The 16,265-nt window shown below is 51.4% G+C and overlaps 1 protein-coding gene across 1 annotated transcript in view; it reads left to right on the forward strand.

The window, feature by feature from the left end:
- The window catches only part of LOC119100304 (uncharacterized), a gene marked incomplete at its 5' end in the record, with an annotated part of 121,517 nt that extends 115,399 nt beyond the window's left edge, over positions 1 to 6,118 (forward strand). The window contains 2 exon segments of the mRNA XM_037223410.1: positions 4,100 to 4,704; positions 5,927 to 6,118. Coding sequence (XP_037079305.1) covers positions 4,100 to 4,704; positions 5,927 to 6,118 — 797 coding nt within the window.
- Positions 6,119 to 16,265: the final 10,147 nt, after the last annotated feature.

Consider the following 16,265-nt stretch of genomic DNA (forward strand, 5'->3'; position numbering starts at 1 on the left):
CAAATGAAGCGTTTAAAATTGAAACGACGGTCTGTACTCGGTTATCGGTCGGCCATAAGCGCCCCCGTTTTTGCAAGCCGGAAATTTCAAGCCAGTCATGTCGCCGCCGCTGTGTATTTGACTATCTTATCGCTGCCGCAATGCTTCGGTTCCGCACAGTTCCAGTCTGACCACAATAAACAGCTTGTCGAATGCTCGCTGCTGCGACATCCTTGACAGCGCCAAGTAGCGCGGCGTAAGCTATCTGCACATATAGTCCAACGATCGTCCTCGATCTGCGATCCTACATTTTGTGCGTTTCCTTTCGGGATGTATACTTGATTATGCCAAAGATCATCGGCGCCCCCTGGTGATCGGATGAACGCGACGTGCCCTGGTGAGGGTTAATCTGCCCCCGGTATTTCATAAATCGAGGGAAGTAAATAGCACAAATTTACAGAGGAGATGGGCATTCATGAACTCACCTGTGACCAATTGTGAGGTCCCTAGGTTATAACGTTCAGGTGAAATAAGGCCAAACTCCGGATTGGTGCCTGCAATGTCCTCGGGCCTTCTCATGCAACCACCTTTAAAGGGAATATTCTACATTTGAAGAGACTGAACCAACTGTGAAATGGAATGAAATATTCACTTATAATTGGTGGTATACTTTTAAGTGGACGAGGACTGCTCCAGACAATACAGTTTTCTCTAATTAGTAAATGTGCCTTCTCGTTACGTCATTGCTTGATTGCGTCATCATCCACTGCACAAGACTTATTGAGAGCCAAGTGGCAGCCGGTGTGTCTAGAAATTGTGCTCACGCACGCCATGAGCGACTCGACTGTTATATCTTCCTTGGCCTTGATCGGCGTGTGGACAATGGAATAATAGAATTTAGAATGATATTATTATGACATCATGCATTCCAAGGTGACCTAAAAATGTTCTCCTACAGTTACTCTCCCACATCCTTGCGGCCTTAAAGCTCAGTAGCCAGAGAGGGTTTAGGTTTTAAGAAGTGTATGACCGCGAACTACATCGAAAGGCTTTCAATGTGGATATTTCAGTTCAGAACCCCATACAAATGTGGAGCACTCCCTTCAACCTAGATACCTCTTCTAAGCAAAAGATCACTGGTCTTCATGCCATCTTATTGCTTTATTTGACATTCAGAAGGTCATGTATAGCAAAAACCTCTGAGATTGTGTTCATATTTGAATTCAAATATGCGTGAAATACTACGTGGGACGTTTTGTTCCTAACTTTCACTAGGAGATTTGACATCGGTGGCCTCAATTGACCTCAACGAGGCTTAAATAAGATGTCTGCTGATGTCCCGGCGGCACCGAAATGAGCGTCAAAAACTACCCCCGAAACCAAGGTCCCCAACTTAAGTGCGATTGGGCTTAAGCTCGTACTCGTAACTTCGGTCTTTTTACCTGGCGCAAGGTTGATGGGATTAGTCGTAATCCTAAATGAATTGTCTAATTGTCTAAAAAACCATCTTGAATGCGTCTGGCTTCCTTATTACACTCCGTGGTCGCATCGCACAGAACGCTTCCCTAGAAATCACGCTGGCCCGTCTTTGACCCGCCATAGATTAGCGACCATACAGGGCACAGCTGTGTTTTTGATACCAAAAGAGTCGTTGATGCCACTGAGGCGCTGACGTGATCCATTCTGGTATGCTCCAGCTAAAAGCCGCTGACGTGATTCGTTCCGGCATGCCTCAGCTAAAAGCCGCTGACGTGATTCGTTCCGGCATGCCTCAGCTAAAAGCCGCTGACGTGATTCATTCTGGCGTGCCTCAGCTAAAAGCCGCTGACGTGATCCATTCTGGTATGCTCCAGCTAAAAGTCGCTGACGTGATTCGTTCCGGCATGCCTCAGCTAAAAGCCGCTGGCGTGATCCGGTCCGACATGCCTCAGCTAAAAGCCGCTGACGTGATTCGTTCCGGTGTACCCCAGCTAAAAGCCGCTGAGGTGATCCACCTGGATCTCAAACTGCCACACCATGTGAGGAATTAAGCCTGCAGAGCATACTAAAGGCTTCACGAGGATTACTTCAGAATAACTGGAGCTATTCCGAAACATAATTCCGTGAAGGTAGCAACTGATTTCAGTTTCTCCCGCCCCTGCCAGGGTCAAACGATCTCACGCTTAAAACGCCCGCTGGTCCATTCTGTCGCCTTATGCAAATGAGCGCCTGCGAGCGTATCTTGAGGCGGAAGAGTACGCAGATGAATTCCTGACGCTTCAGTTTGCAAGCACCGCCCGCTCTCCGCGACGGAGTGCAGTGCTCTTCTGCCGACGATGGAGCTATCGGAGATTTGTTACGGCTGCTATGGGGCAACTTGGGCTGGAGGGCCGCCGGCTGATGAGACAGCCGAGATAAGGGCTGCCGCCGGCCGGGCCTGTCCTGCGGGCACGAGTGCGATGACGCCTCAGGCGCCGTCGCGAAAGGCCGCTGGTTACAGCGCTGTAGAACGGCGTCGGGTAGATTATCAGTCTCTGGATCTGGATTGGCAGGCACGCATGGCAGGCAGCGTTGGACCGTAGCTTGATCTCAACGCTCCGGGACGGCTGCTCCCGCCGCGTGATGGTTTCACATCCCATTCTTTTGTACAAAATTCAATCTCGCTCTCCCGCAGAGCGTCTCATTCCGTAGCTCTGAACCTGGGGCCACTTGTACTTGAAGCGCGGGTGGAGGGTCACCACACAAATATCTCCGAGCATGCACCTCCATAGATTCGCCCTCGGGTAATGATGTACCGATTTCCGGATGCATTTTTGGAATTCGTACTTCATGTTCGTAGTTTGGTGCTGAGACAACTTGCGCCAAATTCAATCGAGGTCACATCTGCATCAGTCGTGCACTCCAGACGCTCGCGGGCAGCTGTCTGTCGCCAGGAGCACGTCCGACCGGGGTCGATCGTGTCAGCCCTATGTTATGAGGTGACCGGGGTTTAGATTTGGCAGGCCGGAACAGCTTCGGCGGATACAAATCACGTCTGGCTGTGTTATGGATCGAGCGATGCAGCATTGGATTCAAACGGGAGCCGGCCATTTATCACGTGGTTTGCATCATCCATGGAACATTTTTTCCCATCCTAAGCAGTGACCACATCAGAAAAGCTACGCCATAAATAAGGCCCCGGGAAATGCTGGCGCCCATTGCCATATAGCATGAAAAATTGCATGCTGTACACGGTTAGGCACGTGGATCAGTTGGAGCGCGCACAAATTGGATCAACGGAGCATGTAGTGTTCGGACCACGCACAGCCAGCGACTGCGTCAGACAGCGAGGCAGAAGACACGATTAGGCACTATGATGTGGCATGCTACAGACCAGGAGAGTGGATGACGCTATTAAGTGCAAGGTCACTTAAAACTGGCCAGATGGCTAAATGGCTGCTCCCTTCAGTCGTTTTAGTTGCAGAATGATGGGGTGCGATACATAATAGTAAATGTCAAGGCATCGGCGTTAGCACTGGACACGGAAGCATATTCATATTAAACACATTTTGGCCCCCTGTAGACGGAACAGCTTATCGTTGGATACCATCTAAGGTTGTTGCTCATTAAGGCGGTACTTTACTAAGATCACTGCGTGATGTTGGGCATACTTAGTACTACAGATGTGTGTAAACGGTATGGCACAGCTAACAAGTGACGTAAGTATGTCAGGAAGAAGACTTACTTTGGCGTGTGAATATGTGACGGGGACTAGGACTTCCTTGGAGCAAGTGAGACAAAAGCATTGACGGCGTTTGGATGATGCATTCCGCTAGTCTGGTCCCTCTTGGATGCTCCACATCTACGTCACCAACGAAACAGTCCTGCCGACTGTTCGCGCAAGGACTCATCGTCGTAGGCCTGAGAAATGTCGATGTCATTGCCATATGTTTGGGCCGGATGCGTCCCCGAAGCCGTTAAAGCCCCAATTAGACAGCCGCATGGAACATGTACCGCACATTGATCAGCCGGGCGATTACCGACACTTGTTGGCGGCGGCACTCAATAGCACTCAGCAGCACTCAGCAGATTGCCAGCGGCACTCCGTGGATGTGTGCCCGCCGATAAACTCCCTCACTTACACCGTATACGTCTTTTTCAGATATCTACTTCAACGTGACGTTGCGCAGGAAGACGTTGTTCTACACTGTGAACCTCATCATCCCGTGCGTGGGCCTCTCGTACCTGTCGGTGCTCGTGTTCTACCTGCCGGCCGATTCCGGCGAGAAGGTGGCCCTCTGCATTACCATCCTGCTCTCGCAGACCATGTTTTTCTTGCTCATCTCGGAGATCATTCCGTCGACGTCGCTGGCGGTGCCGCTGCTCGGCAAGTACCTGCTGTTCACTATGATCCTGGTCACCATATCCGTCATCTCCACCATCGTCATCCTCAACATCCACTACCGCAAGCCGTCCACGCACAAGATGGCGCCTTGGGTGCGCAGCTTTTTCATCCACGAGCTGCCGCGGTTCATCCTGATGCGCATGCCGGAGCGCGACGCGCCGGCGTCGGCTCCATTCGAGCCCAGTGCCAGCGCCCCCCTCGGCGCGTTCCAGCCTGTGCACGCCGAGATGGATGAGAGCGCCCGGCTCCAGGCTCTGAACTTCTTCGGTGACGAGCGGCGCTACCCGTTCGAGATCGAGCGCGCCATACAGAACGTCAAGTTCGTGCACCACTGCTGGAAGGTGCAGGACCAGTTTGACGAGGTGAGTGCCGGGGAAGGATAGGATGGGGTAGGATGGGTGTCTCAGCTGGTGTTTGTGCGGAGGTCGGCAACGTGTCGACTTTGCGCGCATAAACATTTGCAGAACCAGTTGACGTTGTTGCCATACCGTCCGCAATGCTTTTGTATTTGCTCAGTGGAGCCTTGCATGGGTCGAAGATATGCAACATCAAGTAGCCCAACTTGAAGCGACACCATACGCATTGTATTTTCTTGAGATGGCGGAGATTTCCGAGAACCATTGCGATCAGCTTTGGTTCGGAGTCACAGGATCGGCCTGCTAAGTAAATGGTTGTGAGTTTGTGACCATGTGTCAGGTCGTCCGAAAATTGTGTCGAAGGACCCGCCGGATTTATGAGGACTTTTATGGTAGGCCATTTCGCATCGACTTTATTTATTTGATATTTCACTGAGATGAATGGAGGCTATAGATTAGGTAACTTTTGCCAGTGCGGCGTTGTGCTGTGGCAGGACGACCGAGTGAAGCTACTGCAGGGTTATGTACCTCCTGCTCATGGTATACTCACGACCACGTGATACTCACGGATTGGCGCTCCTAAATGCACGCAGTTGCATTTCCATTTCCTTCTGACCCATCCGCACATCTACCAAACGCTCAGTATTTGATCTGGGATAAGCTGGAGCGATTTACAGCTTTCCATCCGGTACTGAAACTTCCCTGAACTGCGCTGTATGCTGTCAGCGCCGGCGCGCTGCGGTAATCATCTCCCGCAGCGGCGCCCCTCTCTGGCCGTCCGCCGTTTTGGCGAGCGGCGGCCGGCGCGGCACCAGTTGAGCGCGCCTGGGCGTCTTGTCGGCCGCGCTCCGTCTGTTTTCGGCGCGGTCCGCCCCGTTCCGCCCCGCGGCGCCGCGACCGGGCAGCTTTTGTTGCCGGCCGGCTGACTCGGCTGTGCTGGGAGCGATCTAGCGAGAGCTGGGCCTCTGGTCTGGCCGGGGCCGGTTCGCTCGCCTCGCTGTTTTCGTCGCGTCTCATTTGAAGACGTGGCCGGCTCGGTAAACAGCGGCTCGCGCGGGAGGGACTCGGGCCCACGGCGGCCTGACCGGCGAGCCGCGCGAGCCGCGAGCCGCCCGTTCGTTCGCGGCTCGCTCGTTCGAAGCGAGCCGGCGCCGGCAGTTGGCCGGCCGGCGTCGGCGGGCGTGCAACAGACGCCACCCTATTGATCGCGTCGCCCGTCTGATTGCAGGAGGACCAGGACTGGGCGTTCATCGCCATGGTGATCGACAGGGTGCTGCTGCTGCTGTTCGGCGTCGTCTCGCTGCTCGGCACGTTCGTCATCCTGTGCGAGTCGCCGTTCCTGTACGACACCACCCAGGCAATCGACGTGCAGCTGTCGGAGGTGGCGCACCAGATGGCCGTCTTCGCCGGTGACGTGTGAGCCGCGCCGCGTGACGTCGTCGACGCCGACGGGCGCCGGCGCGCGTCCTCGCGGCTGATGGACGACAGTGGCGGCGGCGGGCGGCTGGACACGGCCGAGCGGCGCCACGGACACCGGCGACACTGTCATCAAGGCGGGCCGAGCGCGCCGGGGGACACCCGCGTCGTCATCAAGGCGGACCGGGACGGCTGGAGCACAGCCGGCGTCATCAAGGCGCCGCGTCGCGGCCGACTGGGCGCGGCGACACGCTCACTGCCCGACCTCAGGGCGCCACCACTGAAGCCGCAGGCCGGGCCCGGACGGAGATGGATGTGTTGTGGAAGCTGCTGTCTGAGAAGCTGTGTTTCAAACCGGCCAGCGCATTATCGCATTGCTTTAGGGCGCTGCAACTGTGTGCATTACCTTACATGAGGCCCCAATTAAATCTAACTATGCCATTTAATAGCAGTTGAAATGAGATGGTATATTTCACCCTTTTCTTCCGGAAAGACTTTGATTAAGCAAATTAATTCCCCCCGATGCTAGATTTGAGACTGAAAACGCTAGGGGCTCCGAGTCTCAGTAGAAATTAACTTACCTACCCGAAACTCTGGCGAGATATTCAAATTTTACCCGGTTGTAGTTTCATTGGAACCATTTTATTTCAAATGCAAAAAGGTCCAGGTAAAACGTTTGCTGAAATGGATAACAGAAATCAAAGGAGAAAGCTAATGAAGTCGAATTGAGCTGCATTTTTGTAGCATTGCATAAAGCTTACTTTGTTGCAGCTGTATTTACAAGAGCACATTGCCGATCAAGTGCTTGGCTAAATTATGTTGTAGGTACCTATGTTTGCATCGGGTAATTTATTCCAAATAATTTATCACATGTTTAACACTCCACGAAGAATGAAGCATCGGGCGGAATATTTTGAGGCCATCATGGGACGCACGACTCTGTATCAGAGTTGCACGGCGACCGTTCTCCAACCCATCCCACTTCCATCCAGCCTGTCGCCCCTGGAGACCAGGTTGCCCGTCCCAGGGGGCCAGAAGGGCCGCCACGAACGCACCGTGGCGCCAGGGATCGTCCGCTGCCGCCTCGGGGATGTTTTAATCCCATCGAAGAGCGCCGCCGCCCAGCATGACGTGCTCCGGCTCGGTCGGGTGTGCCGGTGCGTGACGGTCCGTCTCGAGCCCAGACCCCCTATCACCGGACGGTCATTGGCCGGCTCCCTCGGCAGTCGGCCCGCTCATCGGCAGGCGGCCGGCGGCACGCACGAGGTCAGCGCGCCCCGCGACCGGCACCGGTGCGCTGGGCCCCGCTCGGCTGGCCTGACGTGACCTTGCGACCGCGCCCCCCGATACCGCCATGGGCTGGCACCCAGGCCGCACGCCGAGAACAGCATTGGGCGCCGAGGGCTGAGTCCAATTTGAAAGGATTTTCAGAACGCTGCCGCCGTAGATTGGCCTTCTGATGCGCTGGGCCGCGCGCCGGGGTATAATTCGTTGGTGGCCGCTTGGTGAGACGCTGCTCCACCTCATTCATCGCTTCCGGTACAGGCGCTAGGCAGCGCCGAGCGAGCAGAGAACGGCCGGGAAACGAAATGTACCCGCAGCTGATGTCCAACGAAACGGTATTGCTTCTCCAGCCGTCGCCATCGATTTACCATTAGTCTTTATTTCTTCGTCGTCTGGCAGATTTCGGACACTCGCTACGGTATTCGTAACGTGGCTCTCCAACGACAGTACGTGTTCGCGGGCGGTTTCATAGAGCGTCGTCGGACAAAGGCAGCCGCCAAGCCCTGACGACCGCGAAGGAAGCATGCGAGCAGCTTCGCACACATCAGCAGGACTGCAAGGGCGGTCCGAGACCGGACCGGCGGCGTGGCCTGTGCGCGAAGAGAGAGCCGGCAGCGCCCGGCGCCGTGCTCGACGCCGGCATGAGGTCGATCGGGGGAAGAGTGCGTCGAGTGGAGTGCCGTGTATCGCCGACGCCTGCCGACGGCGTGACGCCGCCGTCCGCCACGGCGCCGGGCGCGCAGACGCCGGCGGCGCAGTGACGCGAGCGCCTCCCGACGGGCCAGTGACGCGCCCCGCGAGCGCCTCGCGCCGGGCCAGTGACGCGCCCCGCGAGCGCCTCGCGCCAGGCCAGTGACGCGTCCCGCGCCCGCCTGCGTCTGGCGAGCAGTGACGCGTGCCTGACCGCTCGCACACTGACCATGAGCGGGTGAGGCGTCGTCTGGAGACAACCGGCCGAGCCGAGGCGTCCAGTGTGCGCGGCTGCGGCGGGGTGAACTGGCTGGTCCCGCAGCTGCTCCGTGATCGTGTCTGCCGAGTGGGGAGTCAGCGGCATGCATGATCGCCTAGCCAGGCGGCTGTTAATCGCAAATCTTGCTCAATGTGGTCTACATTTTAGATACCGTGGGCGACCGTGCCATACTAGTGTGCTCGACCCATCCTCAGTTCGGTAGCAATAACGAGCGGTGCGAACCCTAGAGCTTCCCAGCGCGCCTGAGTGCGTGTGGATGCCTACCTGTATGCGTGCGTGCGTGTGTGCGTGCGTGCGTGTGCCTGCTCCAGCGTGCGGTCAGCGGCACGGGGGCGTGGTGGGGTGTGCTGTCGGTTGGGGCCATGTTGCCATTTACTCGTGTGACAATCAATAATTGTTTGCTTTCCGAGCTGTCAATTATTTTTGCGAGCGTCAATAAACTCGAAACAGTTTGTTGTTACCCGCCATGTGTGTGTCTGGTTCTGCAGAATCCAACCGTGGAGCATATATACACATACATTCACACAAACACGCGCACACGCACACGCACAAGCACCCATGCATGCATGCACACACGCACGCACACACACACACGCACACACATATGCATACATAAACACGCACACACACACACACACATACATACATACAATATAGACACGCATATATATATATATATATATATATATATATATATATATATATATATAATCATATGGTTGAGTGGGTGGGTGTAGAGGGGCGGTGCCACCAATTTTGGGTAGGGCGACTGTCGTAAAACCATCAAAGCCGTTCAATTTTTTAAAAAGTCAGGTGAGGAATCAAGAGTATAATGATTGGCGCTCTTCTTAGGGGTCATCGCTATGCAAATTCCCTATGTATCATGCGCTGCACCACCATGAGGCCTGGGGGTGCGGAAACTGGGGAACAGGACAGAGACCGAGGCCCAGAACCTTCTGAAAATCTAGTGTTGACCTCGTGGACGTTGACTGGAAAAAATCAAATGGATCTGTTCCCCTCTCTTCCCAACTTTTAAAGTTGGCACATGCTCCAAGCTGACAGCGAGGTCCTTTCGCAACATCGTAGCTTATTTAGCACAGTGCAGGCTGTCATTTAGGCCAGTTGGCCATAACAGTGTACAAATTTGATAAGCCCGGTGGAAAAAGCGTCACAGTGTTCTATTTCTCATATTTTTGCCCCAGAGCTACGCTTTGGCTTGGGCACCTGATTCAAAGTACTTTTTGTTAATTCTCGTTTTGCTAATCAAAATAGTAAAGTGACTGCTCCACATTTAAAGATATTGAGGCAAGTATCAGCTACGATGAAATAAGATCACTTGTGACGAGCAGCATGCTGTTATGTGCAACAGACTGCTCTAGACAACACAGCGTCACGATTATATGCATCATTATTTGACTGCGTCACGTAAAGTTTGCATGACGTCTGATCGGCTTCCAAACTGGCCGTGCGAATTTGCCACCGCAGCGGACTTACAGCTCTTGCAGCGGACTTGTACCTCCCTTGCAGTATTTCAACTTGCTCTGTCTTGGCTTTCTCTTGTACATATTTTCCGTGATTCTGTATCATTTGCTTCCATGAGCATTATGGCGCTATTTGTAAGTTTTTTCGTTTCCCGGATTTATTTTCATTACAACTGGTGCAAATGCATCATACCTTTCTGCACCATGCTTCATAAAACATGATGCATGTTCGAAGCTTGCATTTACCACATTATATTGGTTGAAAACCATTTCAAGTCCGTTGTTGCCAGATGTGATGCCAACGTTGTTCAGACACGAACAACTCCATGATCATATTTTCGTGGCCTTGGGTACCATATGACCAATGAGTTAGAGCATTCGCACCGCGTTTTTTTGGCGTCATGCTTGCCGGGCTGTCCTTGAAAAGGTCTGCACAAGTTCGCGGCCGTGAGCTCAGAAACCAGAGTATTTTAAGTCTTTAAAAGAGCAGGGCTGTGACCTGCACTGACTGAACTTTAAAATTACCATCTCTACCATCTCTCAGATTACCAATCTACTTGAACTCCTTCCGGGTCTGCATCACTGTCGTTTATGGTACGACCATAAGCACGGCGCAACGTTCTATAACGTGACGCGCTTATTCTGGCAACAGCAGCTCCAACATAACCTTGGTTCACCGGAAGAAAGCGATGGCCGTGACTCACTCGTGCTGCATTGATGCCCCTCTGCGTCACCATTAAGCGAAGTCAATATTCAGCCGCTGTCGCGCGCTGAACCTGCGCTCAGCTGTGACTCAGCTGGCGGACTAGGTCATGAGAAGACGCAGAAGTGTGACGACTTCTGTGTCGGTTCCCGCGCGTTGCGCCCCACATTGCGCAGAACATATGATGCCACCGCCTATTGATTATATGATATATAATGCCGCCGCCGCCGCCATATATGATTTCCTCTTTGCACCATGCCTGGCTACGTCACTGTATTTTCTTGCATTTTTTTGCATACTGTAGACTAGGTCAAGTGATCTCATTTTGAAAAAGAAGTATTTTTACCACTGTTCATTTACGTACATACCCATCTTTCACTAAAAGCATGATGTAAATAGATATTTGGCAAATGGCTAGGTTGCGGCTGCCCCATGCGTCTTCGATGGTGGGTGCCTGGGTGCCCTGGGTGCCTCCGTATGTTTGATACTCACAGCTCCAACGCCATCAAGAAAATGTATGTTGCGGGCCAGAAAAGACGGAAGAAACCGATGAACGGGGGCCTTGTCAGGTTGCATGAGCGGCATGCTGTTTTATCGCCTTTCTAATTGGTGCGAATGGGAGCCATTTGTGACCTCATTAAAAATCCTCAAGTGCACCGTAAAAATAAAACGACACAATGCCCAAGACATTTTCAGCACCATTTCCTCAGACTCGAGGCCAACATTTTCCCCAGAGGACCGAATGTCAATTTTCTTCGAAATCCTGCGAATTCAGGCAGCATTCCCGTGAAATTGCCCAGCACCTTTTGTAAACATCTTGCCTCAGGTGCCATATTTCCTCATTGCGCCATACTTGGCTACGTCACTGCATCTTTTTTGCATTTTTTGTACACTGTAGACTAGGTCAAGTGATCTCATTTTCAATAAGAAGTATTTTTACGGCTATTCATTTACGTACATACTTATCTTACACTAAAAGCATGATGTTAATCTACTTGAATTTATTGTTTTAGAAGTTCCAGGATTAGAAAGATAGGAAATATGCCAAAAATGCGTCTGATTGGCAGTGATGTTGGAAACACGGACCCGACCTATGCGGCAATGTGAACAGTCCGGCCATCTACTGTTAGATTGTTCGCTGAACGTCATTTAGTTACAAATTATAAAATCATCAAATTTTCGCAAGCCTAAAGAAACAGACAATGCGTATGCATAATATAACTGCATGGTTCTGCAGTAATCACCAAATTCTCGGTCTCGTTATACAGCAAGCGGAACGGGTTTCCGTTCCCCGGCCAAGCCTGGCTCAGGCCCCGTCTCCATTTCAAATTGGAGCTGAATCCCACTCAAAAACTGTTCAAAAGACAGTTGTTTAAAGATATAGTAATACTGTGATATAATCTAGTTATGACAGCAACATTCACAAAATTGTCCATCAAATTCCTCGTCTGCAGCGATGACAAAACAACATACTCTATAATAACGCCATTATGCGCGATGCCTGTGCACAAAATGTTTCAAAGTGCACAATGAACAGGAAGTACATGCCAGTTTTTGGATTCGTGTTTATTTGTGTCCTAACTTGCCGCAAAACACGACAGTGAACGCAGTGATAATACGTGATGGTCATTGAGATACGACATACGAATATAGCAATCATGCCGGGAGAATTCAGGATTTTGCATTTAGTTGTGTGTGCTACAATTTCATATCAACATTCATCATTCCCTTAAAATATGTGTAACATTCGGTTGTAACATATAATAATAGCTGATAAGTGATTTGTACCTTACTGTGACATTAACAGGTTGCCAGGCCAGGATGATGTTGAAATGACCTAATCTGGCCTTAAAATCCAGGCATGGAGGCACGGAAGACTTCGTGCTCGGCCAGTGCAGGGGAATAATGACGAGCAGTCTTTTGGATGTTCTAGTAGCCTTGTAATGGCATTTGAACAAGGCAATCCTACCGGTGTGAGGAAGCTGCATTACGTAAAAATTGCCAGCACGGACCCCGTAGTGAATATCTGCGAAAAAATGCATTTCATTTTGCAGGAAGGCAGCTACGATAGACGAGACTGCCTTCTTCTATCTGATGATGGGAGGACGCGTTGCCCTTCTCCGTTGGCGCCGCCCCTTACCCCCCCCCCCCCTCCATATACATATATATATATATATATATATATATATATATATATATACCTCTCGTTCCCTCTCTTTCTCTCCTGGGCATTTTACCGGCCAGATAGGAGGCATTTCCTCAGCTCAGCGGCTTAAGGAAACCGCAGCAATTATGCTTGTGGACTCCTGTGCATGATGGCCAGTACAAACCTGCACGAGCTGCTACGATCTCAGTAAAGGGGGGCTGTTCTCAATCCAGCCAGCAGCCGACCTATTATTGTCTCATAACCAGAACTGGAACATGACGTCACGCAATTATTTATCTGCATGCAGTTCAGTGTTCCTGTGTTGGAAACCTAACGGGATGGCGTTCACCAAAAACCTGCTTTTGAACTGAGAAGCGAAAAGCACTCACATCTACCCTGATCTTTCATGTTTTCTGTTGTGGACATGTTTCGTTTTTGTCTTTTCCGCTGCACAGATCCTTCGAAGTTTTGACCTCAAAGGAAATGCTTCTCACTTGCCTGTAGACTGAACTAAGATGGTCAATTCGAAGCCAATAACAGACCCGTAATTTATATAAGGAGCCATTTTATCCCATAATTACCGAAATCATAATTTTCTTCTTAAAACTATGACCCAAGTAAGACTTGAGAATAATGGTCTACGCACTTTTCCACGGCCTATTCCACAGCCCGATGGTGTAACGGGAAGTGTCAGGTGACCAGGAATGACAGTTCCGACGGTCAGAGCCCTGACCGCGAACGGCCGCCGCCAATCAGCTGTCAGTTGGACGTCGTGCCGCGCTTTGTGCTGTAACGGGGCCAAATGTCTTCCGCAGCAGATTGATACCTGATACCTCCAGCATGTTTTTCAAGAGCACTTTGCATGACCTGCTCCTGCATACCATGTTCAATCCTGGTTTTATTTTCACATCTTTGATAGTCTTTGGATAGCCCTTCAACACTTTTCCGCTCTGACGCGAGCACCACGTCACGTTACTTTATCACCATAACGTTGCAGTCTGTGACGCTACGACCGAGTCCAGGCGCCCAAATATTGAATGCCAGGCGTTGGGGCTTTTCAAGCCTGGACACTTCATGTTCGAATATTTCTTATTGCTCTGTGGCAAGAAAAGGTATACATCTCGTCTTGTTGGATCGATCCCTTTACTAAGAGGGGAAGGGGCTATGTGGAATGAGGCATGGCCTTGTGCATTTCCAACAGCTTCCGATTGTTGGCAATTGTTGAATTAAGGAGGGAAATCAACCAAAAGTGAATTAAAATCAAGGTCCGACAATTATTGATGCCCTGGAGGCGCAGCAAATCATTAATTCTACTTCTGCCATGGTTTACTAGGATTAAAAACACGATGACTATTCCAACGCGCGACCGTAATTTACCTACATGAGCTTATCTTTTGTTCCCGGACGTTGTCCAGACAGTTAAAAGTAAACCAAAATCGTGCGGATGTGCTTGCTTTTAAAGAATATCAAAAAGTTGACTTCTTTCTTGCACGACCGATCCCAGCCGGAGACGGTGTGCCCTCAGGCAGCACGCCACAGGCCGCGTCGCCCCGCGTCTGCGGCTGCGCGGCACTCTGTGGCCACCGCGCTCCGGCTTCGGGCCTTATCGACCGGAGCCGGCAGGCAGCCGCGCCGGAGGCACCTCTCGCGGCCCCCGGGCGGCCCACCAGCCCGGCCGGCGGCGCACCACGCCGATTGGCTGCGGGTCACCTGTGTTGGTGCGCGGCGGGGGTCGCTGCCCGGACGGCGCTGGCCAGTGTCACTGCTGGCTGCCGGTCACCTGTGTTGGTGCGCGGCGGGGGTCACTGCCCGGACGGCGCTGGCTAGTGTCACTGCTGGCTGCCGGTCACCTGTGTTGGTGCGCGGCGGGGGTCGCTGCCCGGACGGCGCTGGCCAGTGTCACTGCTGGCTGCCGGTCACCTGTGTCGGGGCGCGGCGGGGTCACTGCCCGGACTGCGCTGGCCAATGTCACTGCTGTCTGCGGGTCACCGCTGCTCGCCGCTGTGCTGTCCCATCCACCGCTGTCATGCTGCTGTGGCGGATGGAGCCGGCTTGTCTAGTAGGGGTGTCTTTGTTATGATATAGGCGCTTAACTTACGTAGAAATAGCTATTCTGCTGTTTCATAGGAATGAGAGTGGGTTTGGCCAGCTGGGACCAGTTCCAAGGGCAATTGACAGGTGAGGCAGCCACGTGCAAATGCGATGTGGTCAAGGAGTAGAAACACACATTTTTGGCGTACCTCAGCAATGCTCCTGTAATGATTTGGTTCAACAAATGCTGGTAGACACGAGTCCCGTATACGCAAACGTAAGAGCGTAGCGATGCATACAAAAGCTAGCTGACGCTAAGAAGCAGGCGATAACGCATACTGGAAAATGGAGTCACTCATTTCTGTACACAGTTACATAGCACCTTTGGCACCGCTTTGGGGTAACAATACTTTGTCTTGCGCTCATTCAATATCAGGCAGCAACGTCCCCATCAGTCGGCAAGCGCGGACAGATAATATACACTGACGGCTTTACGAACCTGAAGGGTGTAGATTTACTTGGATAAGATCACATTCTGTTTGACTGAACCCGATAGCACATATGCACGGACATCACACACGCAGCAGAACAGGCGACGTGAATTCTCAGTGTCCAGCTCGCCATGTCCGCGCACCGTCCAACCGCAACAGCGCTGCGAGACACTCGGGATATGCCGGAACAATGACCAACACTAACTCCCTCAAACTAACAAGTATGTGTTTTCAGTGAACGATTCCCTTATAGCTACTGCGTTCAGTCTTAAACGATATTTACAGTCACCGATGACTAGAAGCATAACATCCGAAATCGCAGCACTCCGAATCATGCACGATAGTTAGAATATTCCCAAAAAGCTACGTGCGTAGTAGTCATGTGCCATTTGTGCTACATCTGCAAAACGTCGTTCGGGGTTCACAACAATTGTTCCAAGCTGCTAACGCTTACAAAAAAACATGAAAAAACACGGTTCTACAACATACCATACCGATATGTTATCAGCAATCCGCATGCTGTTCTTCATCGTAAATTATATGCTCATGTCGTTTGAAATTCTCTTAGTAGCATATTACACAATAGCCGTTTTCACGAAGGATTAAGATGCAAAAACATTTAAATTTTTAAAGGTTTTTCAGCGCTCATTTTCCAATCACACACCTTTTTATGAGCGATAATTGGTGAAAAATGTTTTACAGAGATTTGAGGGCAGGGTCACAGACGCAGCGTTTGATAAAATTTCGGTTAGTTGGCTACAAGATGCTTTTATGGACAGGTGTGATCTCAGTTTTTTCTTACCGAAGCTTTTCAAACCTTATAAAAACGTTTCATGGCATCTCTGACGCGGACGCAACATAAAAGACTCCTATATCCTATCGGCCATGCTCATAGGTATGCGTTACTTACAGAGCTTACTTACGGTATTTACAGAGCTTACAGGGCTTGCATTTCTTAACATGATCCAAGATGAATGATCCTTGAATGAAGTGATAATCAAAGCCCATCTTGTTCCAAACAACACCGGTGTAAACAATAATGGGA

Source organism: Pollicipes pollicipes, unplaced genomic scaffold (assembly GCF_011947565.3).
Source record: "Pollicipes pollicipes isolate AB1234 unplaced genomic scaffold, Ppol_2.1 Scaffold_4881;HRSCAF=5763_pilon_pilon_pilon, whole genome shotgun sequence".
In the NCBI taxonomy this organism is placed as follows: domain Eukaryota; kingdom Metazoa; phylum Arthropoda; class Thecostraca; order Pollicipedomorpha; family Pollicipedidae; genus Pollicipes; species Pollicipes pollicipes.